At 36.1% G+C, this 25,927-nt stretch overlaps 2 protein-coding genes across 3 annotated transcripts; one reads left to right on the top strand and one right to left on the bottom strand.

Annotated features, from left to right (window-relative positions):
• Positions 1-956: 956 nt before the first annotated feature.
• On the top strand, positions 957-13,880 carry LOC128544735 (phosphoribosyl pyrophosphate synthase-associated protein 1). 2 transcript variants are annotated; one of them, XM_053514982.1, is made up of 11 exons: positions 957-1,312; positions 2,898-2,950; positions 3,140-3,206; positions 3,468-3,640; positions 4,114-4,229; positions 4,313-4,368; positions 7,174-7,319; positions 8,275-8,313; positions 10,736-10,806; positions 11,392-11,538; positions 12,370-13,880. In XM_053514982.1, the coding sequence occupies exons 1-11, from the start codon at positions 1,230-1,232 to the stop codon at positions 12,526-12,528; spliced, it is 1,110 nt and encodes a 369-aa protein (XP_053370957.1). In that variant the 5' UTR covers positions 957-1,229; the 3' UTR covers positions 12,529-13,880. The 2 variants fall into 2 exon arrangements, with proteins under 2 accessions (XP_053370957.1, XP_053370959.1); XM_053514984.1 differs by lacking the exon at positions 8,275-8,313.
• Positions 13,881-15,590: 1,710 nt separating this feature from the next.
• Positions 15,591-16,533, bottom strand: rasd4 (rasd family member 4). Its single transcript, XM_053515297.1, has one exon. It carries the CDS (start codon positions 16,531-16,533, stop codon positions 15,907-15,909), a length of 627 nt encoding a protein of 208 aa, XP_053371272.1. The 3' UTR covers positions 15,591-15,906.
• Between the last annotated feature and the right edge of the window lie 9,394 nt (positions 16,534-25,927).

Raw genomic sequence — 25,927 nt, 5'->3', positions numbered from 1 at the left:
ACTCATTCATCGTCTATACCGCTTTATATTGTATACATAGTCACAAGGGGGCCTGGAGCCTATCGTAGGAGACTTAGGGCACGAACTTAGGGTACACCCTGGACATGGTGCCAATCCATCGCACTACGGGCAATTTGAGAATGGCAATTAGCCTAATCTGCATGTCTTTGGACTGTGGGAGGTAACCGGAGTACTCAGAGGAAACCCACCAAGCAAACTCCATGCTCACATACCCTAGGTGGTAATCGAACAAAGATCATGGAAGTGCAAGACGACAGTCCACTAAGCCACCATGCTGCCCGGTGAATTATTTTTTACTATAAACAAAAAACAAATAAAGGCGAAACAAAAACAAAAAATAAATAGAATATAGAGTATAAGCAGACTTAACAAATAATATGTAAACAAATAATAGCAATACACAAAGTAAACCAACCAAAAAAACAAATAAATAACAAAAAAGGGGGTGGGGGCGGGGATATAAAACTAATTAGCAGAAAAAAAAATCGCAGTGTTTCATTGATTAAATCTGAATGTCAAGACAGAGGATTTGTGGTTTTCTAAATTTACTAGATTTAAGGAGTTTAAGAGGTTTCGGATTTCACAGATAAAAGGTAATTTGTTAGGAAATAATTTTCAAGTTGCCTCCAAAAACTGTACCTACCACACCACAAGTAAAAAGAATGAGAAATAAATTATTTCTGTTGGTTGCAGAACGTACACATCCGGACGCCACATATTTAGCAATTGTGGAACTAATAGGATAAATAACGTGAAATATTTTCAAGTGAACTCTTTTAAAATGCTCCGCGCTCCAAGGGCTACGCGCTACAGTACCGTCTGTGACGCCAACTCGAGCACAGCCAATAGGAAAACAGTCCTGCGCTTCGTAGGCGCTACTCCAGACCTCCTGGGGGCAGTGAAGAGGAGTTCTGTCTTTGTTAGCATCATAAGCCTGTGGCAAAAAAGAAGAAAAGAAATTATTGGTTGTTCAGAAACACAATACCGCAGAATGTGGACAGTGGAACAGTTCGATCGTGAGTTTATGGCTGGTTCGGTTAGCGGTTCTGGTCTGGTGTTATTCTGAAGTTTTAATCATACCGATACTGTCTTTGTTACATGTATCAGTAATCCGAAAAGACAGAAAAAGATACAAGCATACTCTGCCAACCTGACGGACTAACACAATCCAAAGTTTTACCTGTTAGAACTGTTTAGTTTGATTCAGAATGAACGTGCCGAAAAGCGGTTATCGTGTCTTTTCTGCCAACTCCACTGCGGCATGCACCGAGCTGGCGAAGAAGATTACCGAGTATGTATTCTGTTATTATTGCACACACGCCTACTTAATACACAACGCGAGCAGTTTACTGAACAGCGCGGTCCAAACTAATACTAGCCAACTAAGCTTGTTAGTGAATTTTCTAGGTCGTTATTAACACGTAATAACCTGTCGCAATGCAGCTGGTTTACTAGCCAAACAGCTAATATCTGTAAGTTAAAACGGACTACCATAGTAATTAATGTGTGCAGCTAGTCACAGTGTGTGGTTTCAACTAAAGCCTTCGTCATTCCACAGGACAAGCTAACTGCTTTATCACCTCAGCTAATATAGCTAACCATTTAGCTACTGTAAGATAGGTTTTTGTTTAGACAACACCATTGTAGCTCAACAGATTAGTCATGTCAATTAATGGCAGTGTGGTGTTTGGACATAATGTTGAACAGCAGATATCACAGCTTTTTGGAATAAAGGCCAGGCTGTCTAGCACTATAAACTGTGTTGTTCTCACTCAGTGGACATATTGCTGGCTGCAGCCAATCTGCTGCTACACAAATCTGTTAGATCTCTTTTTTTCCCATTCATCAATGACACAACCTTAGCAAAGTCACTGATATGATAGTGTATGTGTCAGCAGACGTCCTCTGTAGATCCCTTTAAAGTAATGTCCAAAATATGTATTTCAACATGTACATATAGTACCGATCAAAAGTTAGGACATACGTTTTTGATTTATTTTTCTACATTCCTGAACACTACTGGAGATTTCATAACTATGAAATAACACCAATTGAATTAGGTATGTAAGCAACAACAACAGTTAGTTGTTATTTTAAGACCTGAAGATCAGCTGTTCAGGAATAGTTCCTGTCAAGTGCATTTGCAAAACCCATCAAGCACCATGATGAAACTGACTCTCACGAAGACCATCCCAGGAAAACAAGACCGCTGCAGGGGAGAAGTTCATTTAAGAGTTACCAGCCTCAAAAATCACCAATTAACATTACCTCAGATTAGAGCTGTTATGAAGGCTTTACAGATCATATCAGTATCAGCTATTCAAAGGAGACTCCTGCATATTTAAATGTCTTCAGCATTATTTTACAATGTAAAACAAATAAAAATCAGAAAGGATAATTGGATTAGATTACTTTTGACTGGTAGTGTATATACATTACATGGAATAATGATACATCAGTTTAAAGAAAAAAAATCCTATTCTTATTTTCTTGGGAAGAAATCCTGTCCGACCCTGTTTAATCTGAATGTTTATTCGTCCAGGCCATTTGAATAAATGAGTAAATGCAGTAAAATGCATCACAGTTTCACATGAGTGACTGGGTAATTTTTGTGTTGGATGTTATCCTTTCTGGCAATTCTTCTGTTGAAGTGCTGATACACAACGTGAAGACAGTATTCAAGAACATGCAGTCGACTCTCTGTTGGACTGTTGGGCTAGTTTTTCTACAGCCATGATTGTCACGATCTTTCTCATGGTCCCATACATGCAAGATTTCCTATCATTCTCTTTAAAATGTTCTAAAATGTTCTCTTTAAAATATTTATCATTCTTTCTGTTTTTTTTTTCTTTCTTTTTTTTTTTTTTACTCTTTAGGCGTCTTGGTGTGGAGTTGGGCAAGTCTGTTGTTTACCAGGAGGCAAACAGAGGTGAAATAAACTCCCATTATTTTTATGATATTATATCATAATATCCAATTATTATTAAATATTATGAATACTTTTTTATTCTTAGAAATTGCCTCTGTGTCTATCTTTTGCGTCTATCTTTGGTCTATTTAACAGTGTTTAAATTTTTCTTTCAAAAAACCTAGTCTAATTGATTTTTCTATGTCACAGAAACTAGAGTTGATGTCAAAGAGTCTGTTCGAGGCCAAACAATTTTTATCATCCAGACTATTCCCAGGTAAGGCATATCTGTCAGTGTGTTAAAATATGCAAGTGAGAGTAAGACACATTATCTCAAAGGCTAACTGTGGGTATAATTTGAATAGATGAAACATTGATAGCTAATCTATTCAAAATATTTTCACGCAGCCACAATTTACACAGTTTGAAGTGTAACTTCAATATAATGAGATCTGCATATAGAAGTATTTTACTCCTAGTTGCATAACCTTCCTTGTAAATATAATTGTACTGAAGTGTGTGTTTGTGTGTTTTGCAGAGATGTTAACACAGCGATCATGGAGCTGCTAGTCATGGCGTATGCTCTTAAGACCTCCTGCGCCAAAAACATTATTGGGGTCATTCCTTATTTTCCGTATAGCAAGCAGTGCAAGATGAGGAAGAGGGGATCCATAGTGTGTAAATTGTTGGCATCCATGCTTGCCAAAGCAGGTATCAAATACCCTCTAATTACAGCCATGATGTTGATTTTAATTTGTTTTAACAACTGTTTTCTTAGTTTCATGTTCAGAAATAACAAATTATGATTACTTGGTTGTATGAAAGTGAGTAATCTGCTTTAGATTAAATGAAATGTTCAACAACTTTTTCATATCAAAACAGTCATCTCCAGGGATTTGAATCTCACCTCCTCTGTCTGTTCATGGAGTTTGTATGAGTTAGTTTTTTTGGATAGGTGTACCCATTCAGGATATACTCCTGCCTTTTTCCATAAGTTCCCTGGGATAGTCTCCAGGCCCACATTTGGATGAATGTTCAATTTGTTATTTGTTTTAATAAAAGGATTAAGAGATCTGTGCATAGTCAGAACTACTACTGTATGTATTACCAAGATCATGTTTAACAGTTGTTTACTGAAATATCGTGCACTCACCTAAACTGTCGTTGTTGGCATTATTAATCAGGTTTGACACATATCATCACTATGGACCTGCATCAAAAGGAGATTCAGGGTTTCTTCAGTTTTCCTGTCGATAACCTGCGTGCTTCTCCATTCCTTCTACAATACATTCAAGAGGAGGTTAGTTAACTTTAAAATGACTCTTATCACCCAAATTATTCTAAAAAAATGTGTATGTTTATTTAAAATGTTTTTTCTTTTAGGTCCCTGATTACAGAAATGCCATTATTGTTGCAAAGTCTCCATCTGCTGCAAAAAGGTATTGTTGCTGAACTGTAAATGGTTTCACATTTTGTTATTCATATGTGATCCATTGTGTCTATGCTTTTGGAATAACTACAGATGTGAAAACTATATATGTACAGTGGTGTGAAAAACTATTTGCCCCCTTCCTGATTTCTTATTCTTTTGCATGTTTGTCACACAAAATGTTTCTGATCATCAAACACATTTAATTATTAGTCAAAGATAACACAAGTAAACACAAAATCAGTTTTTAAATGATGGTTTTTATTATTTAGGGAGAAAAAAAATCCAAACCTACATGGCCCTGTGTGAAAAAGTAATTTCCCCCTGAACCTAATAACTGGTTGGGCCACCCTTAGCAGCAATAACTGCAATCAAGCGTTTGCGATAACTTGCAACGAGTCTTTTACAGCGCTCTGGAGGAATTTTGAACTCATCTTTGCAGAATTGATGTAATTCAGCTTTATTTGAGGGTTTTCTAGCATGAACCGCCTTTTTAAGGTCATGCCACAACATCTCAATAGGATTCAGGTCAGGACTTTGACTAGGCCACTCCAAAGTCTTCATTTTGTTTTTCTTCAGCCATTCAGAGGTGGATTTGCTGGTGTGTTTTGGGTCATTGTCCTGCTGCAGCACCCAAGATCGCTTCAGCTTGAGTTGACGAACAGATGGGCGGAAATTCTCCTTCAGGATTTTTTGGTAGACAGTAGAATTCATGGTTCCATCTATCACAGCAAGCCTTCCAGGTCCTGAAGCAGCAAAACAACCCCAGACCATCACACTACCACCACCATATTTTACCGTTGGTATGATGTTCTTTTTCTGAAATGCTGTGTTACTTTTACGCCAGATGTAACGGGACACGCACCTTCCAAAAAGTTCAACTTTTGTCTCGTCGGTCCACAAGGTATTTTCCCAAAAGTCTTGGCAATCATTGAGATGTTTTTTTAGCAAAATTGAGACGAGCCTTAATGTTCTTTTTGCTTAAAAGTGGTTTGCGCCTTGGAAATCTGCCATGCAGGCCGTTTTTGCCCAGTCTCTTTCTTATGGTGGAGTCGTGAACACTGACCTCAATTGAGGCAAGTGAGGCCTGCAGTTCTTTAGATGTTGTCCTGGGGTCTTTTGTGGCCTCTCGGATGAGTTGTCTCTGCGCTCTTGGGGTAATTTTTGGTCGGCCAGCCACTTCTGGGAAGGTTCACCACTGTTCCAAGGTTTTGCCATTTGTGGATAATGGCTCTCACTGTGGTTCGCTGGAGTCCCAAAGCTTTAGAAATGGCTTTATAACCTTTACCAGACTGATAGATCTCAATTACTTTTGTTCTGATTTGTTCCTGAATTTCTTTGGATTTTGGCATGATGTCTAGCTTTTGAGGTGCTTTTGGTCTACTTCTCTGTGTCAGGTAGCTCCTATTTAAGTGATTTCCTGATTAAAACAGGTGTGGCAGTAATCAGGCCTGGGGGTGACTACAGAAATCGAACTCAGGTGTGATAAACCACAGTTAAGTTGTTTTTTACCAAGGGGGGCAATCACTTTTTCACACAGGGCCATGTAGGTTTGGATTTTTTTTCTTCCTAAATAATTAAAACCATCATTTAAAAACTGCATTTTGTGTTCAATTATGTTATCTTTGACTAATAGTTAACGGTTTTTGATGAGCAGAAATATTTAAGTGTGACAAACATGCAAAAGAATAAGAAATCAGGAAGGGGGCAAATCGTTTTTCACACCACTGTATATATGGAAAAATAGCACTTTTTCATGTAACACTTTATGCACTTACCCCAGTGTTGATAAATAACCTTAAAAAAAATTTTTTAATACCATAATTTATACAACAGTTCATTCAGATAGAGTAATCTGATTGGACAAGAGTGCTGATATATGGCATAACAGCACTGGGCCATTATGTAATATGTATCACTTCACGTAGCAACTGTCGGTCGCCATCATGGGCGAAAATAGGTTGGTACGGTCAACAGTACTGGAAACAAGAGTGCAACTGCCTGCAATGAAAAAATTTAATTAAAATTCTAAACCTGCCATAAAAGCACTTTCAGAAAGGAAACACATCTGATAAAATTATCTTATCTTAGTATAATTGCTACTAAGTTATTCTGGATTGCCTCTAAACTGTTCCTGTTCTTTTGTTCAAAGCTTGCGCATGCTACAATGCTAAATAGCTTCAAACATAAGGCTGATTCTCAATCCCTCCCCGACCCTGGAACAAGGGCACTTGTTGCGTAGAACAAGGGAATTGTACACCCTAGCACACTGTCTTACCTTTTAACACAATTTGGGAGATTAGCTGATGTTCTAAAGTGAAATAAGTGGAAATATAAAGTAAGTTTTGTGAGTTTCTCAGGATTGTCCTCCACCTTCAAGATTTATTTTCGTCACCTTTTCGCCTGTTAATTACACATTAACTATCGGTCGCCAGTTCCGCCAGTCATGGTTAATTAGTTCTGCCAGTTGCGGAAGGATAGGTGTTGGTGGAGCAAAATAACTGGTTAAATAAACAAACAAATTATGATCTGTTGATAATAAATGCTGTTTGTGGAACTGTTGTATAAAAGCAATATCACACTCGAAGTAGTGCTGTTGTACTCGATATCCCTATTATGTGGAATTGCTGAATTACATTACAGTTATCACTGTTAGACTGTATTGACTGAGGAGTAGCAAAGCAAACTTTTCTTATAAAAGGAAAATATTCCCTTTTAAGGTTGCTCGGTCATGGACTTGTGTCCTTATAAAAAATGAATGTCTTTCTTGTCATTTTAATTCAGAGGCCTTTCTTTTTGTATATGCTGATCACAGGGCTCAGTCATATGCGGAGCGGCTGCGTCTGGGCCTGGCTGTTATTCATGGGGAGGCTCAGTGTTCTGAATCAGACATGGCAGATGGACGACACTCTCCTCCTTGCGTGCGCAACACTTCAGGTCACCCAGGCCTTGAGCTGCCATGTAAGAGACCAGTAAAGTCAAATAACCCCCTTTCAGAGCAACAAAATTATTCAAGGCTTCCTGCATGGTTTTCCCAAAAAGACTACCAGTAGACCCACTGCTAATTATTCAAAATTAAGTATCAAGTACAGGTTTACTAAATATTGATTAGGTTAGGAACACATGCCTAAACATCTTTATTGTTTGGGGTGGTGGTAATAGGGAAAAAAAGATTTTGCGTTTCAATACTAACAGCCTTTCTGAAGCGCTCTCTGCGATATAGTTATCTTTCTATTGCTTTGCATTATTAACATTTAACACAATTATCTTATTACTTTCTACTGGTTCACAAAATCTTTTGGGACTACTATTTTGTTGGTTTTGTATTTATATAATTATTATTGCTTACCAGTGAATTCTGTTTCATTTGTGCTTGCTGTATATGTCATGTGGACTTGGACAATTCTCAGAGGGACCTCTAAGAGATATTTTAACAGTATTAGTCTTGTGATCTATTATACTCATCTCAGTCTTAGCTGAATTTATAATATTCTGTAACCTCTCTACATTGTAAGGGGTAAATAATCTCTTTTAGTATGTAGTTTTACATATAGCTGTAACAGTAAAAATAATAAACAGAACTCAACACACAAAATGCTTATTTAATATAAAAAACATTGCTACACAATTGGCTATAAATGTTTATCATCACAAAATTATGCTTCATAGGTGTTTTGCACTGGTCCATATAACAAAAAAAATATAGAGAAAAAGTTAAAACACTATTGTTTGTAAACATATAAAAATGCAGTAAACAGAATTAGTGGTACTGCTTGCAACAATTAGTCCTGATTAAACAGCATAGGTTATATCAGAATGGATTCTGAGGATTTTTGAAGTCTCGCTCTCATGTTCTGTGTTTTATGAGCTGTCTGTGTGGACATTATTTAATGTGGTGTTTATTTGTTGATAATAGGCAAGCAACAAGCTCCGTTCCCAGGCATAGAGCTTCCAAGTATGATGATTAACTCTCTTTGCTTCTGATCACGGCAGTGTTCAAACTAAAATGGTTCCTCTATGCATGCATGCAGTAACTGAGGCGTCTCAATACCTGCAGCCAAAAGCATTCTATGCTCCTTAGATGGGTAGCTGTGCTAAATTAAATTCCCATTACTGTAGTAAGAAGTTTAAGATTTGTCTATTTGATGCTGCTTGTTTCATGCATTTAAATTATATAGAAGTGTGTATAATTAGAGTGCTTCCTGTAAGGATTGAGAAACCTCAAATGAAGTGATGCATTAAAAATATTTTGTAATTATTATCTTTTAAAACAAGTCGAACCATTTAAAGACATATACATACCTTTGGTTTTGATCTGGCCCCAGTTTTGCTAACAAACACATCATGGCTGCTTGTGGAGAATTCTCTAAAGTAGATATTTAGACTAGTTGTTTTGTAGCTGCTTGGGACCAAGACCTCTGCACGGCCTTGGAGACACATGACCTTGAGTAAAAGATCTACAGAATGTAAACAATATAACAAATGATAGACATAAAAAGGTGATAATTTAATCATGTCCAATGTAATCATCTCCAATACTTCAACAGAGCTGACAGGATAAAAAAAGATTTATCATTAAGTACAAGTAAGAGCATTTGACATTATCAAAATATGATACTGTAATATGATACAGATTAAAATTAGAACACAAATTAATTCTAAAAGTAAATGCTATTTTAAAATTCCCTTTCAGACTCACAACTTAATATACGGTTTACCTAACAATAAATGACTGTGCTTTGCTGGCTAGATGAAAGGCATGTGTTGATGGCATGTTTAAATTTTTTAAATGCTCTGAACCTGATCTGCCCCTGTGTGTTAAACCTTACTCAGGTGTGCAAGTGTGAGTGTGTTGGTTGTGACTTCCTGTGCCTTTGCCATGACAGAAGACTTGGAAATCAACCCGTGAATACCAGTAGTTCCAGCCAGATTTACTCAGATTTGCTGGATTTGTGTAACTAATCCTAGGTGTTTTCATTGCATCTTATCTGCACAGACTTTTTGTGTAGGAGCCTTTTGGATGCAATAGCCTTGATTGGTTATGTTGGACAAAAAACAATGATTTGTTTTCTGACATTTTGCATGGCATGTGCTGCAACTACGATTTTGCTATTACTAATGTAGCCAGATTTATAGGTGGGGTACAATTGGAACCATCAAAGAAAACTATAAAAGTCCCTGTAGTGAGGTAAAGCAAAGTAACTAGGGTTTGCATAGTCCCACAGTCAGCATTTAGTGATCATTAAGATACAAAACATGACAGAGTGTGCTGTTATAAAATTATCATCGTCGTGGGTGGGGGGATGAAGACAATCAAACAAAAAGCAGTGTTCATATTTTGACAATGACAACACATTCCAAAGCGTTTAATTCTTCTTATACCACAGCAATTAAATAACAAATACTAATCTATAATTAGTTACGAATGGTACCATGTTGTAACTGATTCATACAGTTACATTAAATGGTTTGGAGATGAGTTATCTACTTTTCTTACTTACTTATATAAACAATTATAGCAACTTTTTTAAATGTTAATAAGACAAAAAAAGTGAGAAAGTTTTGCCTCTTATTAAAAAATAAATATTTTTTAACGTTTATTTATTAGCCTTTTATTAGATTATGTGGGATAACCTGCATACAAATCTCTATGAAATGAGCTCTTGATATTTTTCCATCTTAGCCTCTAGATTACTCTGTTGCTATCACCAAATTTGGTGAAACATTTCTCACCTTACTTTGAAGGAGAATTCATGGTTGATTTTCTAATGTCTTCTTGAAAGGTTGATTAGGAGCGGAAAGGACCTTGAAGCATTTATGAGCACACAAATCTGCTAGCTCCTCCTTTTTGTGTGTATAAAGGATCCTAGTGTGTTGCAGCAGAAGGAGAACATTTTTTCTTTTATAGGGCAGTTAGGTAAATAGGAACAGTTTTAAAAGTGTAGTTGATTATTAGTAAATATGAAGGTAACTTTAAGGCACAGGCACAGTAACATTGATGATGTCAGTCCTTTGACCCATCTGAGTGGGAGCAATTATGCAGTGCAGAATCAAATGAAATGTATGTAACAGTTTAGAACAAGGTACTTAATATATTACTACCATTTCTTTTTTAGCTGCCAAAATGGTGCTTATATATAAAATAAAACCCTCTGACGTTTTTAGAGTTTAACAGTTCTGTGGTATAAGAACGTTTTGGTATTAGTTTAGACATTCAGTGTTATAAAATTCTGTATACTCGAATCCATTCTCCCATTCTATATACTTGAATCCTAAACTACACTGACTCTGAAGCCTTTTTCTTTTGATGGTATCCTTCTCCACCACCTCTTGTTTTAAGTATAAAAATAAAAATCTGCTGAAATTTCTTTTTCTAGTAATGATGGCCAAGGAGAAACCACCCATTACAGTGGTGGGAGATGTAGGTGGACGCATCGCAATCATTATTGTAAGATACACCTTTCTTAATTACCCTTTAGAGTATTATTCAGTTTACTTTAATGTAGATCAATTGTTCAAATGTGCAAAACAAGTGATTGTCATGAATTAAATGTGGAATATTGTTTGTGGTTTAGTCTGCTAATGTTTCTTAAATGGTTATTGAGTTTCACTTACAATCGTTTCAGTGGTTTACTGAGAATAGCGGCATATATATATATATATATATATATATATATATGTGTGTGTGTGTGTGTGTGTGTGTGTGTGTGTGTGTGTGTGTGTGTCCACTGAAAAAATTTTATTTAGTATTTGAATGGCATGATGTAACTTTTATAAAGCTAAACCACACCCGGATGCAAACTCATATTGGTCACGCTCAGTATGGTGCACCCTGTTGGAAAGGTTCAATTAACATGCATTGTTCCATGATCTGCATAACCGAGTCAATAAAAGTTGAGATGATGGAGATATAAAAAGGTCTACCTATATATGTGTCTGTCTTTCTGTCTGCCTCTTTGTCCGTACTGTGTATAGGAAAAATAAGAAAAATAAATTCCTTACTATTTTTCCTTATTTTAAACCCCTTATGTAGGATGACATCATTGATGATGTGGAAGACTTCGTGGCATCAGCAGAGATCCTGAAAGAGAGAGGAGCCTATAAGATCTACATCATGGCCACCCATGGCCTGCTGTCAGCTGATGCACCACGCCTCATTGAGGAGTCCGCCATAGATGAGGTCACTTTCCCATTTTTTTTTACTTAATGCGTGCATGTGTCTGTGTGTGAGCGAGAGAGACGTGCGTGTGTATGTGTGATATGAGTGTTTTTGTGTATTTGTGTATGAATGTCTGCGTGTGTGTGAGAGGGAAAGATGTGTGTTTTAGTGTTAACATTTGTGATGTGCCAATGCCCAAACCCCAGCCACTGGATGCAATGCCGGTCCCAAGCCCGGATAAAATGGGCGGGTTGCGTCAGGAAGGGCATCCGGGGTAAAACCTGTGCCAAGTTGTAGTGTGAACCAGATATTCTGCTGTGGCGACCCCTTGCCGGGAGCAGCCGAAAGGCCAACAACAACAACAACGTGTGTACAATAGGCCGTAGATGCAAAAAGAAAAAGCATCACAACATGATGTTACTTAGTGTGATGTCACTTTGGCTCAATGAGCTCTAAATGTGTATCGGGCTTTGTGTACATACGTGCAGGTGTTAATGAGCTATGCAACAAAATAACGTGTCCCTGAGGGTTTTTGAGCATGTTAAGACCCCCAAAATATGGGAAAAATAAATTTTCCTTAGAAAAACAAAAGGGTACTGTCATCCTGTCATCAATTTATTTCTATATAATTGATATCAATGTTACATTTATATCATTAATTGTATTAATCTTATGGCTGAATGGTGTATGTCCCTTTATTCCATTTAAAAGTTTTAAATGATTGCTTTTTTATGTAAATTATTCTCAGAAATAAATGATATAATTATTTACTCATTATTTTCTGTGAACTACTGTTGCAATTGTACTTAGAAGTGAAAATATGCTGTTAATATTTTAAATTTTTAAATACAGGTGGTGGTGACAAACACTGTTCCCCATGAGGTGCAGAAGCTGCAGTGCCCGAAGATTAAGACGGTGGATGTGAGCATGATCCTGGCTGAGGCCATCCGCCGAATCCATAACGGCGAGTCCATGGCCTACCTGTTTCGCAACATCACTGTAGACGATTAGGATTAGCATTGATCTCACTGTGGAAGGGAAGTCATTACAAAGTTTGAAGAGGTTCTTCCTTTTCTTTTGCATGTGCTAAAAGTGCCAGGTTTTCTAAAATGTGTTGTTAGACCAATAATATGATATAAACTTCTTAAGGCCAGGTCAAACAAGTTACATTTTAGAAACTGACAGTTGTTGCAGTATGAAGGCAATCTCTTTTACACTTGTGCAATACTATAAGCTATGTAGCTTTAAAAGGGTGCAACAGTACTTGAGATATACAGTGGGGCAAAAAAGTATTTAGTCAGCCACCAATTGTGTAAGTTCTTCAAATTAAAAAGTTGAGAGAGGCCTGTAATTTTCATCATAGGTATACCTTAACTACAAGAGACAAAATAAGAAGAAAAAAAAAACCAGAAAATCACATTGTAGGATTTTTAAATAATTTATTTGCAAATTATGGTGGAAAATAAGTATTTGATCAGTAACAAAATTTCATCTTAATACTTTGCTATGTACCCTTTGTTGGCAATGACTGAGATCAAAGGTTTTCTGCAAGTCTTCACAAGGTTTTCACACATTGTCGCTGGTATTTTAGATGAAAATTACAGGCCTCTCTCATCTTTTTAAGTGGGAAAACTTGCACTGTTGGTGGCTGACTAAATACTATTTTACTCCACTGTGTGTGTGTATGTGTGTGTGTATATATATATATATATATATATATATATATGCAACGGTCCTGATTGTTGCTTGTAGAAATAATGTTAAATAAAGCCATTTGTTCAAAATTGGTTTGCTTACACTAAATTAATTGATTATGACTATTGGTTTATTTCAGAAGGCTATTGAAAAAAATTATCTAATATTAGTGCTTGAGCCAACTTGACCTAAAAATATAAGCATTTAGCTCTTTATTTAAAAAATGTAAAGAAAAACCTTTCACTTCTTTCCATGTGGTTTTTAGGTCTTCTTATTGTTGTGTTCCTATACTTTGCGTCTTGTGCACTGCGGTAGGGCCATTTTCTAACATTACCAAGGTTATTTGTTTATACTGATGTGTGAAAGTTAATGTCTTTACACATGTTCTTTGTAATGTCTCACCCATCACTTCCACTTCCTATTTAGAACTCATTCCTTTTGTTTGACGTTCAGGCAGGTGGCGAGTGAGGTGACTCTGTGACAGGGACAGCTGTTGCTCTGACAACCATATTCAAAATGTAGTTCCTTGTTATTCTTTTTTTACCTATTGGTTTTCCCCAACTCATCCGGGCTGCATTCCAGTTATCGAAATTGACAATATGTTTTGTGAAGTTATGTCACTGAATTTGATTTATAACCATATTTTTGTAAATAAAGAGAATGGCTGACGTTGTAGTGCTTCACTGTGTCTTTATTGAACTAAATATGAATCATAAACATGTTTACTTAGAAGTTTATATAATTTGTACTTAACTCAAATTAATTATCTCCTTATGACAGTTCAGAATAACCATAGATGTCCTGAACAGATTCACAGGTTACATTACACAGTCTTGCTGTCTCCAGTACAACCTTCATACAGTTTAATTTTGCACTTTTATACTTAATTCTATATAACCTCGTTTTAGACTTTGAACTAATTCATTTACACTCTTCCACTGGCTACTAGCAGGATCTCACTATATGATTTAGTCACAGACCCTGTACTTGCTCAGAACTCCTCAGGGAATCTCTGGGGACACTGAGGAGCTTAGACCAAGTCAAGGGGCAAAGACAGCAACTCATATACTGTCCATTTTGCATGCCATTTGCTACCTTAAAACAATTCTAAAACAGTATGGCAAATTGTTTTAGTCTTCTTCCTAAAGACACAACTCTTGAGCCCAGCCTTCCAAAAGGCAGAAGTTCCAGTCCAGCTCCATGTTGTCTTCTGCTTTTTCCCTTCTGTCGTGCTTCAAATCTGTTTTGTTTCCACCACCACCAACTCAACATGTGGTTATTAAAGTCAGATATAGTACAGTAAAAAGTAGTCAAATTTTACAGTGATCCTGATATTCATTTAAATCTATTTCAATGATTAAGAATTGCATAAAAACATGAACACTGTGTTTTTCAGATTATTGCTATTTGGCAACACACTTACCTGAGTTTCTGAGGCTCAAGCAGTCCAAATGTCAAAATGCAAACTGAGCCAGGTGAAGCAGATAGACGACTGTGTGTTTTAACCAGACCTTTAAGAGGAAGTAGAGCGCTGACATTAATATTACTTCACATTTCAGCTCAGGGGAACAATGCACCTTGTCTCAGAAAGGGGAAATTGTGTGTGTGTGTGTGTGCGGGGTAGGTGTGGTGGTGTATGTCTGGATCTGACTTCCTACACAAGCGCACAATATGGTGCTGCTTCACTTGTTGCAAAGGAAAATAAAGCGTGAATAACCATTAAATATATATACCTAATCTATGATCCTGACCTGTTAATCTTGCTGCATTTAACATGATTTGACTTTGTGATGTCTGCAGTTGTCTGAGTTTAAACTTTCAAAAAGAATCCACTTGCAGATTCATTTATTTAAAAGGCCATTCCGTATAAGGGGCGATAGAAGCAAGACAGCATCCCACACAAATGAGAAGCGAAAATTGGCAGTCAGCTAACAAACCATGACCTTGCCTGTCATTTTATTTCTGCTTTGACAATCAGACCCTTATGCATAGCATGAGCTGAGAAGATGCAAGCAGGGAGAATCTTCACTAGATGGCAGTAGACTGCTAGACGATACCTCTTCTTATGGTTTGGTCACTGATGTAAGCCTTTAAATCTAAAATATGCTCTAAAACGTCGATATTTGTGATGTATGATGTTATAAGAATGGAACAATAATCTTCAAATCATTACTCAGACATTTATGATCATTTTAATATTTATTTTTCAGACTGTAACAAAACATACAAAATGTGTAGCATTATTCATTCTAGAATATCAATATGCCAAAATACATGAGTTTTAATACATTTATGGATTTTAATTTCATTTTTTTATACAAACATGCTCCAAAAAACAAATGAATTTGAATATATATATATTATGTACACTACAACCTGGTCATATATTTTTTTAAATAATAGAATACATGTTTTACTGGCTTGCCCACTTGCATCATGTTAACACTTGACAGTAAGCTTTTATCAGAGCTTTAGAAGTTTAGTGCAACTTATGTTTGAAAATAACTGCCATAAAATTCACTATATTTTTTTCCAAACACTCAGCGGTTCCTTCTTTTCCCACACAATTTAAGTTCTTGTTTACTTTTTCTTTTCCTCTTATCAGCAGTTTCCATCTTGTTCATTGTCAGTACTGAGATAATAAGAAAGATGCTGTATTTGAATGAGTTAAAATGCTCCTTCGTCCTGTGAACTTTAGGACATGGTGCAGCTGTTGGTCTTGTTCATGGGTGGCCTTACTCCTGCGTTCTTGGGGAACGTCTCTCTGCGGCGCCTTAGTGCTGGACTCAGACGACTTGGCACATTGGCTTGCTGTAGCAGTTCTCTAAACACCTCCAGCACATTTTTGTTCTCTTTGGCCGAGGCTTCCAAGAAGCAGTAGTTCCAGTCCAGCTCCATGGTGGCAACAACATCTTCAGCTTTTACACTTCTGTCACTTTTACAATCTGCTTTATTCCCCACCACAACCACTGGTGTGAACTTATTGTCTTTGATCTCCAGGATTTCCTTGCGCAGACTTTTAACTGTTTCAAGTGACTCGGGGTCATCCAAGGAATACACCAGGGCGAAGACATCGCCATTCTGGATTGAGAGTTTACGCATAGCTGGAAAGGAGTAGCTGCCACTTGTATCCATGATGTGCACAGTCACTTTGATGCCAGCCACCTCATACTCCATGCTGTGGAGCTCCTCTACGGTCCGCTGGTGCTTCGGTTCGAACCGGTCCTGCAAGAAGCGCTGGATTAGAGCTGTTTTGCCCACGCCAGCAGCTCCCATGAACACCAGACGTACTTCTTTCTTTTCCTTTACGTCTAGAGACATGCTCTCCGAAGGTTGCTCTTACCCTTGAACTCTGTAGAAGCTTGTAGAGCTCTTTAAAAAATTTAGTGTAGCATTTGCTGATAATTAAATTACATAATGAGACGTGTTGCAGTAATGCATGGCGCATAGCTGACAGGTGCATCTGTGTCTGTGGGTGTCTCTGTGTCCTATTTATAGAGTTTCTCAATAATGGTTCGGTGCTCCTCCGGAGCTCTCATCCAATTGCTTCACAGCAGAGGTCCTTTTCATTTACTTTGTGACCAATTGAACAGAAGTATGGAAATGAGAGATGTTATGAATATGCTCAAATCAGATGTGGTGGGAGCAACACAAGGACATGATATATTTGGGTGCTTCAAATTCTGTGCATAATGTAATGGCTGTGAAATAATTCTAAGAAAACAGTTACATTTAGCTGATTATATTTGCAGTATATGGGGTTTGAACTTATTAGGATCAAAGCTGTCAATTCAATTCAATTCAATTTAGTTTTATTTATATAGCGCTTTTAACAATAGTCATTGTCTCAAAGCAGCTTCACAAAGATGAAAGAAATAAAATAAAATAAAAATAAATAAATAAATATATATATAAAATAAAATAATAATAAAATAATAATAATAATAATAAATTGTGTATGTGTAATAAAAATGTGTCTAGATAATAATGAGATGAATGAATGATGAATGAAATGTCTCTGATGAGCAAGCCAAGGGTGACAGCGACAGTAGCAAGGAAAAACTCCCTGAGATGGCAATAGGAAGAAACCTTAAGAGGAACCAGACAGGGAACCCATCCTCATTTGGGTGATAACAGATAGAGATGATATAACACCATGTGTGTTATGCAGCTGAAAGTACAGTACAATATAACAGAAATTCTTTAACAGAAATTCCTGTGGGAGCACAGGAGCAGGATGTGTACTGTAGCTCCAACCATAATAAGGCAGAATTCAGCTGGAGCTGGTTCTTCTCTGGATGCCTCAGGATCCTCGCAGGGTTGGCCTTTATCTACTGAAGCTGGTACAATCTCCAGATGCCTCGGGATGGGTAGAAAAGTACAGAACAGATGGAGAGAATTAGCGTAGTTGCCATTCAGAATAGATGTACTGAAGTATGAAGTTATGGGATGAGTTACGCGTATGCCAGATTAAAGAGATGCGTCTTGAGTCTACTTTTAAACTGGGAAATTGTGTCTGAGCCCCGAACACTGTCTGGAAGGCTATTCCAAAGCTTTGGAGCTAGATATGAAAACGCCCTCCCTCCTTTTGTAGATTTTGAAATTCTGGGAATTACAAGAAGTCCAGAGTTTTGTGATCTTAAGGAGTGTGGTGGATTATAGCGTTTCAGAAGACTGGTTAGGTATGTGGGAGCTAAACCATTTAAAGCCTTGTATGTAAGTAATACTATTTTGTAATTAATTCTAAACTGAACAGGTAGCCAGTGCAGGGATGATAATATTGGGGTTATATGATCATATTTTCTTGATCTGGTGTCGGATAAAGTAAATATATTTTTCAGTATAGTACATAAAAATCAAGATAGGGTTAGAGTAAGGATCTATGGAAATGTAAATTAAATCCACATTAGGGCTTCAGTAGATGGATAACAAGCTTAATTTAATCCTTAGTATACTCTGCAACACAAGAGCTGCTAATGCTAAAATTAGTTTGGACTAAATATTTGGCTTTATATTTGAGACCAACCTGAGACCTGGGACATTCAAGCTTGGTGTTCTGATGTTTTTTGGCTCCAAGGGACCTTAGATCTGGTCCACACCTTGAATCGTTCCCTGGCATTTGGCCTCAGCGGTTCAGCTTTTATTGATAGTTTCTGTTAATGTTGGGAATGAATTCTGAAAATGTTAGAGAAAAATTGTACAGAAAATGCGAGAACTGATCCAGAATATTTTAATATATACAGTGTATATAAACAGGTGACTAGTGTGTAGTAGCCAGCAAACTTGTTGTTGTTGTGGAATCCATTGAGGACCTAGATTTGAGTAGTTATGAGGCAGTCTTACACACAATGATGACAACAATTGGACTAGTCATCTTGTCACACTGCAAAACCCAATATTTTGATGTTCAGATAAAATATAGAAGAAGCAAACTTTGAAAAAGGTTTTAGTGCTATATTTAGACTGGACATTATGATGAGAACATATTTTTTAATTATTATAGAGATTGTGCTCTTTTACATAGCCATTTTCTTGTGTGAATCATCGTTAGAATAAGCTTTATACCACCTTACAGACACATGCAAACAAATGATTGCACGCACACGCACGCACACACACACACACACAGCTTCTTGTCCATGAATACTTTAATCATAACCAATCAGACAGCTTTATCTGAAACAATCAAAAACCCTTTTCTCTTGACAAAACTCAAACTGCTCAATTTCGTGCCTTTCTCTTTTATTGACTTTCAATGAATGTTGCTTGTTTTCCGAGACAACATTAAATCCCTTTTCTGGGCGCTAAGTTTTCGATTTTGTTTTTCATTGTTGTTTCGCAATGTATAGATAATTATGTTTACATTTGTCCACACAAGGCCACATTCTTTACTTATACACTTACTGATAAAAATGATCTGATAAAACTATAATGTAATTGAACCTCATTAAACAGTAGTTAGGTAGGGGAACTGTAGAAACCAAGGTTATATCAAGAAGGCCAAGAAGACTTTCACCTAGAACTATGCTGGCCATTAGGTCAATGCACAACATATGACACCAGGAACTGCAGGAAGGCTTAGTGGACAAAGGAATAATAGTGCACTATTATATTGTGCTTGCATAGTCCTTTCAAATCTTAATAATGCATAAACCTTAACCGGTTCCAATAATTTCAAAAATCTTTTGTTTCTTTGCTTGATCTATTCCAGTAATCTGATGTTTTTAAAATAGTTATCTTTTTTTGTGAGGCAGTGTATTAACAAATCCTAGAAACATTTATGGACATAGTCAGTCAAGAAACTAATCTCAAAACATATTTCAAAATCCACCACAGTGTATCTACTATACCTCAAAAAAATGTAAGCTTAAGATTTTGCATTAGTTCTCATATTCCCCTGACTTTAACATTATTGAAAAGCTGGGGGTGGATCTTAAACATGCTGTACATGCAAGGTGGCCCCAGAATATCTCAGAACTACTGTAAAAAAGTTCTTTAAGGAAGAGTGGGTGAAAATTCAGTAGACAAGAATAGAAAGACTTTTATCTGTCTACAAAAACATTTGAAAGCTGTGATAGTTGCCAAAAGGGGTGTTAGAACTGACTGTCCAACCTTTTTTTCCCACATGGCACAATTTTTTTTAAAGATGTATAAACAGTAAGTTTCCATAAATGTGTAGAGAAAACTATTTTAATATATAAAAGGGCTGAAGCTCCAACTATCCCCAAGATAATCCAAAGAGGGAAAAGTCATGTGGCTGAAACAAAAAGCTCACTGGCAAGTAACCAGGATTTTCTTGAGTGGTGCAAGTGGGACAGCATCGGAGCGGCCTGTGAACCAAAGTGTGGTGGGTGCCGTTGAGGTAACTGTAAGCCTGGAGAAAAAGAATGACTCCAGCAGAAAAGAAAGAATGGCATGGTGGTTAGTGGTTAGCTCTGTCGCCACCCAGGTCCTGGGTTTGATTCCTGCATCGGGTCTGTTTGTGTGGAGTTTGCTTTCCTCTGGGTTCTCCGGTTTCCTTCCATATTGGAAATATGTTAAAATAATAATGAGATTATATAGAATTAGTTATAAAAAATGGAATCCTATGAAGTAATATTTTTATACAGAAATAAGGTTCTGTATATTGAGTAACCTCCTTGGATGCAAAAGTTATGTCTCCAACTTGGCCCTTTTATATTTTAAGAAATGGTAACATAATGTAAAAAAATTATAATTTAAAATAATTTGATTTCAGATTATCTGATTATATTAGCTAAAATGTCAAAGCACAGTAAATGTTATTTTCTAAAGCTGGCAGTATTAGTGCCATAATTTCAACATTAACAAAGCATTTATCATGATTTTAACTGTTGTCTTGCAGCCATAGCAAATTGGCTTGCATTTACAGCTGTTATATCCTACAGCTCAATAAAGATTTTTAGGTAAACTTAATAGCTTTCTTTTGTTTAGTAATATATGGCCGTAAATATATATTGTTGTTGATATTATCTCTACGACATAAGTCTTAATGCTACCCCTATTTTAATCGTGGGTACATATGTACTGGTTTTATTTGTTGGAGTGTACGGCGAGTCTTTTTTCATAGTGATTGGGTTCAGACGATGTCTCTGATTTGATTTAGAGTTGAGGCAGTATTGAGAAAAGTCACATCTGGTCAGCAGCTTTACTGTACAATAATAGCTGCCTGAGTCATAACGGCTGTGTTTACTTCCCTCCACTTATCCCTTCCCTATATTCTCCATCACCATGGAGACCACAGATAGATCTTTTTTTATCTAATTTATTGACAGAGCAAGAGTCACTTGGACACTAATGTGCGACCACTTACACATGCACTTAATGTTTCTCGTACACAATGTCTTTACTCTGTAGCATGCTGTTCACATCTAAATACAGAATTTTAAGCTAATTTGTATATACAGCTGAATTTTACATTTGTTTTTGGAGATATAATAATTTTTCCACATAATATTAAATTTATAGACTATATCTCTATTCATTTGTTTTTTGGTACTGTACAACTAACAATTTTACATAAAACTCATAAACATTCTAATGAGCACTCTAAATCAATGATTCATGGCTTCATACAAATTAGATTATATTTCTTAGTAATATATTATTTTTTAAAATATTTGGGATTTTACAAATCTTCCTCTGTAGGACCTTGCAGTGTGCACAGATTTATTTAATATTTACATGATTAAAATTATCTCTGGTTATTTGCTTGTCTAAACCTTAAGCATGTTGACAATAAAATGTATCCTTTAATATCCTTTAAAATTTATAATTTATTTAAAATTTATAATGGTGCAATTTATGATAAACTGACATGTTCAGAAAACTGAGCTTATTTTTATTATTTTATAAGATCTTAAATATTTACTATTAAGATTCTCTGAAGCAGCTGAACACACATTTGCAATAAGATGCCAACCCCATCTGACTGACCTGCATGGTGTGTTTACAGCGCCAAAGCAAACAGACACTCTGGTTAAAGAGGAGTTTCCCATTACCTTGCTTGAGCGTCATTGCAAACATGGAGTTGTAGACTGTACAGGTCCTGTGTTTGGGTTTGAGAATCCATGATTTGTTTAACCATGTAATGCATCGTAAACCCGGGTCATGTTGTGAGCTCAACCATGGAGGTTAAAATTAAGCTTTCACTTTTTGGGGTTTATAGTTTCAAATCAAATACACAATAGCAAATTAGAAAATGCAACAGCAGCAGCAATAAAACAAGAAATGCTCTCAGGTAATCATTTCAATGCATCAATCCCGACCAACCAACTAACCAACCAAGCCAACAAACAAACAGACCAACAACAGAAAAAAAGAGAATTTAACAGTGTTTATATTAGATACATTTTCATTTATTTCAAGCTTTCCTCTGTCTTTAGCAAATATTTTTTTATTGTTGGAATAAAGGATAAGATTATCTAAATATTCACCACCATTCAAAAGTTTGGGGTCACTTTATAACTCCATGATCATTCCTGGTTTTTATTTCTTTCTACATTGTAAAGGAATGCTGAAGGTGTCCAAAAATGCATTAATCTCCTTTGAACAGTTGATATTGAGATGTTTCTGCTACTTATGCTCTGTAAAGACTTCATAACGCCTCTAATCTGAGGTCCTGTTAATTGGTCATTTTTCAGGCTGATAACTCTAAATGAACTTCTCGTCTGCGGCAGAGGTAGGTTTTGGTCTCGCCCTCCTGGGATGGCCTTCATGAGAGCCAGTTTCATTATGGTGCTTGATGGATTTTGCAAATGCACTTGACAATACTGTTCTTGCAAGAACTATTACAGAAAGGCTGACCTCTGTGTCTTAAAATAACAACTAACTGTTGTTCTTTTTGTTGTTACGTAATTACCTAATTCCATATGTGTTATTTTATAGTTTTTGTTGTAGAATGTAGAAAATGAATCACTAAACAAAAACAAAGAGATTTACAAGTCTTCTAAAACTTTTGAACGGTAGTGTATGTAAATAAGACAATGCTACGCTTGAAATTAGTAAAACATGGCTAATAATTGGTTAATAATCATATTTTGTTTCATATAATGATAGGAAATACTAGCTGCATTTTACTGTATTCAAAGTATTTCCACTTGTTAATTTAGGTTTATTTAGATGTTAAAACTTTGGCTATATATATGGCACTGTTGTATTTCTTTATAGATGAAATCTGGTTTTAGCAATTATTATTATACTGGTGCTTGTTTTGCTTGGTTTATTACTTTACTCTTCTGTTTAACTATGTCATTAAAAATGTTCAGGCTAGTGCAAGGTTGTCAAACTACCTTGCAGTGTTGGTCCCGGATAAAAAAGGGCATAAAATCTCTGCCTAAGATGTGTGCAGATCGGATTAGTCTGCTGTGTCGACCCCTTGACAAAAGCAGCTAAAAGAAAGTTTAGAGTAGTGCAAGAATAAGGCTTTTCAGGAAGTACTGTACAGTAGGTGCTGTACCTAACTAAGACTGCTCTGAAATTTTTTTTGAAAAAAAGAATTACAAGAATTTTGTAAACAACTGACCAATACATTATTTAAACCTGGAAGCATACTGCTAAACTGTCAACTTGAAGAAGAAATGTAATTGGAGACACTTGTTAACTTGTATTGCAAAAACTGACAGTAGAAATGAAGCTACAGTATGTTCAATAGCAAAGCTGAGAGCATTTCTACACCCATAGTGTGAGGGAAATAACAGAAGTCGGACCAAACAGCTCTGTGGACATAATATATACATTTGTTAGTGCGGGTAATTTGAAAAAAAGACCTCAATTTGATAAAAAGCATTGAACTTTGGAGCAAGGAAAAAGGTCATGTGGTCTGATGAGTCCAGATTTACATTGTTCCAGAGTAAGTGCGTTGACTACCTAAATGCTCTGAATGATATTTTGAATATGTTAGATTATACAAATGAGTTGATTTTGTTTTGTATATCTTTTGTCACAACCTAAGACATTCAAATTTTGTTATTTTCCTAGAATTTCATATTTCTAAACAAACAAACAAACAAACAAACAGTCAATCAAACAAAAAAAATTAACTGAAAATCATCATTCCAGACTGTGTGCATGGAGTCTGCATGTTCTCCCCGTGCTTGGTGGGTTTCCTCCCACAGTCCAAAGACATGCAGGTTAGGTTAATTGGTGTTCCCAAATTGCCCATAGTGTGTGAATGAGTGTGTGAGTGTGTGTATGTGTGTGTGCCCTTCCCTAAGTTTTCTGGAAGAGGCTCCAGGTCCTCGCGACCCTGAATACAGGATAAAGTGTTATAGAAGATGAGTGAGTGACTAAGGGGAAAAGTAAATAAAATGGAATAATATATTCTACCACATGCAAATGTGATGAAGAGCACATTTTGTTTCATTTTTATTTGAAACTTCTGGCAGTGGAATGACTTGATTCAGCACTGATAACCTTTTTCCAAATTTACTTTATGTACATTGCCCTCTATCTTTTATTAGTGTAATGGACAAAAAATAAGAGGAGAGGTAGAATAATCGTGAAGAATCTTAGAATTGAAAATGGGTGAGAAAAGACAAGGGTAAAACATTATTGGCATTGATTAGCAAATTAAAAAGCAAAAAAACAAAGAACAGTCAACAGCCAATACACAAATTACTGTAAGCAGCCAAGGTAAACACAACTCAGAACTTACAGTACTTGAGAGAGGTTGAGTAAGACTTCGAATAAATAAATAAAAAAAACTACAACATTTGCTTATAAAGAAAGTAGACAGAAAATAGGAAATGAGAAAGAAGCAGGAAATGGTGATAACCAGTACTGTTTTGAGCCGTTGTATCTATTACTTCCCAGAGCATTCTCTACCTAGCAGTGGCATAAAGGTGTTTAAAACCCCCACAATATGATGGTGCATGATGCATACTGTATTAACATACTCATGAATGTTGTAGAATGGAGTAATGCATTATGCATAGGAAAAGATGTGCTACACTCAGTAAATATATACCTTCCTGTTAAGTATACCTGACAAAATGTAAAATATAATATGTAGGGAAAGTTAGGGTAATTATGACCATTTTCATATTTTCTTTAAAATTAAACTAGAGGAAACATGCCTCTCTGCTCCCGCGTAGATACTGACACCAGTATACTACCACTGCCTGTGAATGTAGTACAACAAGTGTCAACTTGCTGCCACGCCTCACGCTGCACCCTCACAGTATGACATAAAATGTGATGATGACCTGTCTGCTGTTATATTTGATGACACTGCCTTAGTAACTTCACAAATTATATACCTTATATTAAATCAAAAGTGAAAAAAATATGATGTAAGCTTACCTTTCCAGCAGCAGTTAACATGGGTCTTACCATTTCCATGTGAGTAAGAGACTTTGGCAGCCATGGCAACATGCATTCAGTAGGCAGAAGAGCAATCTTTGTAGATAGGTCTTTATCTCCATATTTTTAGTTACTCCTGAATTATTATTCAACTTTAAAATTGGTTTATATGGTTTACATGTGTCAGTATCTACACCTGCACCCATAATTGTTTTTACTGCAAGGATAATGAGCATATTTTCATGTCTGTAACATATAATAAAAGCTGCATCTAGAAAAAGGGTTGAACAAGTTATTGAATACTATTTAGGTACATCGTGCCTGAACCCTAAACAGTGGAGATAATAATAATAATAATAATAATAATAATAATAATAATATATTATTATTATTATTATTATTATTTATATTGACAATATAATGTCAATATAACAAATTTGCATATACAGTACAGTATATAATAATGACAATAAATACTCCAACATTCTAAAAGTTCCCATTTATTTTCACATTTTCAGTAAGATTTCAGATTTTAAACCTTATCAGAAGCAGACATACTGTATATGTATCCTTGCCCTTGGCAATTTGTCTTGCCTGGACTTTAAATGCTGGTGGTGTTTTAGTTGATTGATTGATCTGCAGACCTTGCTGTTGTTACCAATTTATAGTGCTTATTTCCTGCTAAAATGTAGAACTTTTTGTTTGCCTTAATAGCTCCTGAATGCTGAGAGATTTGTTTAAGTGAATTTTTACCCTTAATTTACTTGGACCATGATCTGCTTTTGAGAAATTTGCTGTTTTCACCTTCTCACTAACAGAGCTTAGCTGGACTTTAACTGTTACTACCAGTTAATGTTTTTTTTTTTCCCTGAAAGTTTTTAATTCTTGTTAAGAA

Source organism: Clarias gariepinus, chromosome 16 (genome assembly GCF_024256425.1).
Source record: "Clarias gariepinus isolate MV-2021 ecotype Netherlands chromosome 16, CGAR_prim_01v2, whole genome shotgun sequence".
Taxonomy (NCBI): domain Eukaryota; kingdom Metazoa; phylum Chordata; class Actinopteri; order Siluriformes; family Clariidae; genus Clarias; species Clarias gariepinus.
The sequence above is the reverse complement of the archived record's forward strand: the minus strand, read 5'-3'. Positions and strand labels throughout refer to the sequence as shown.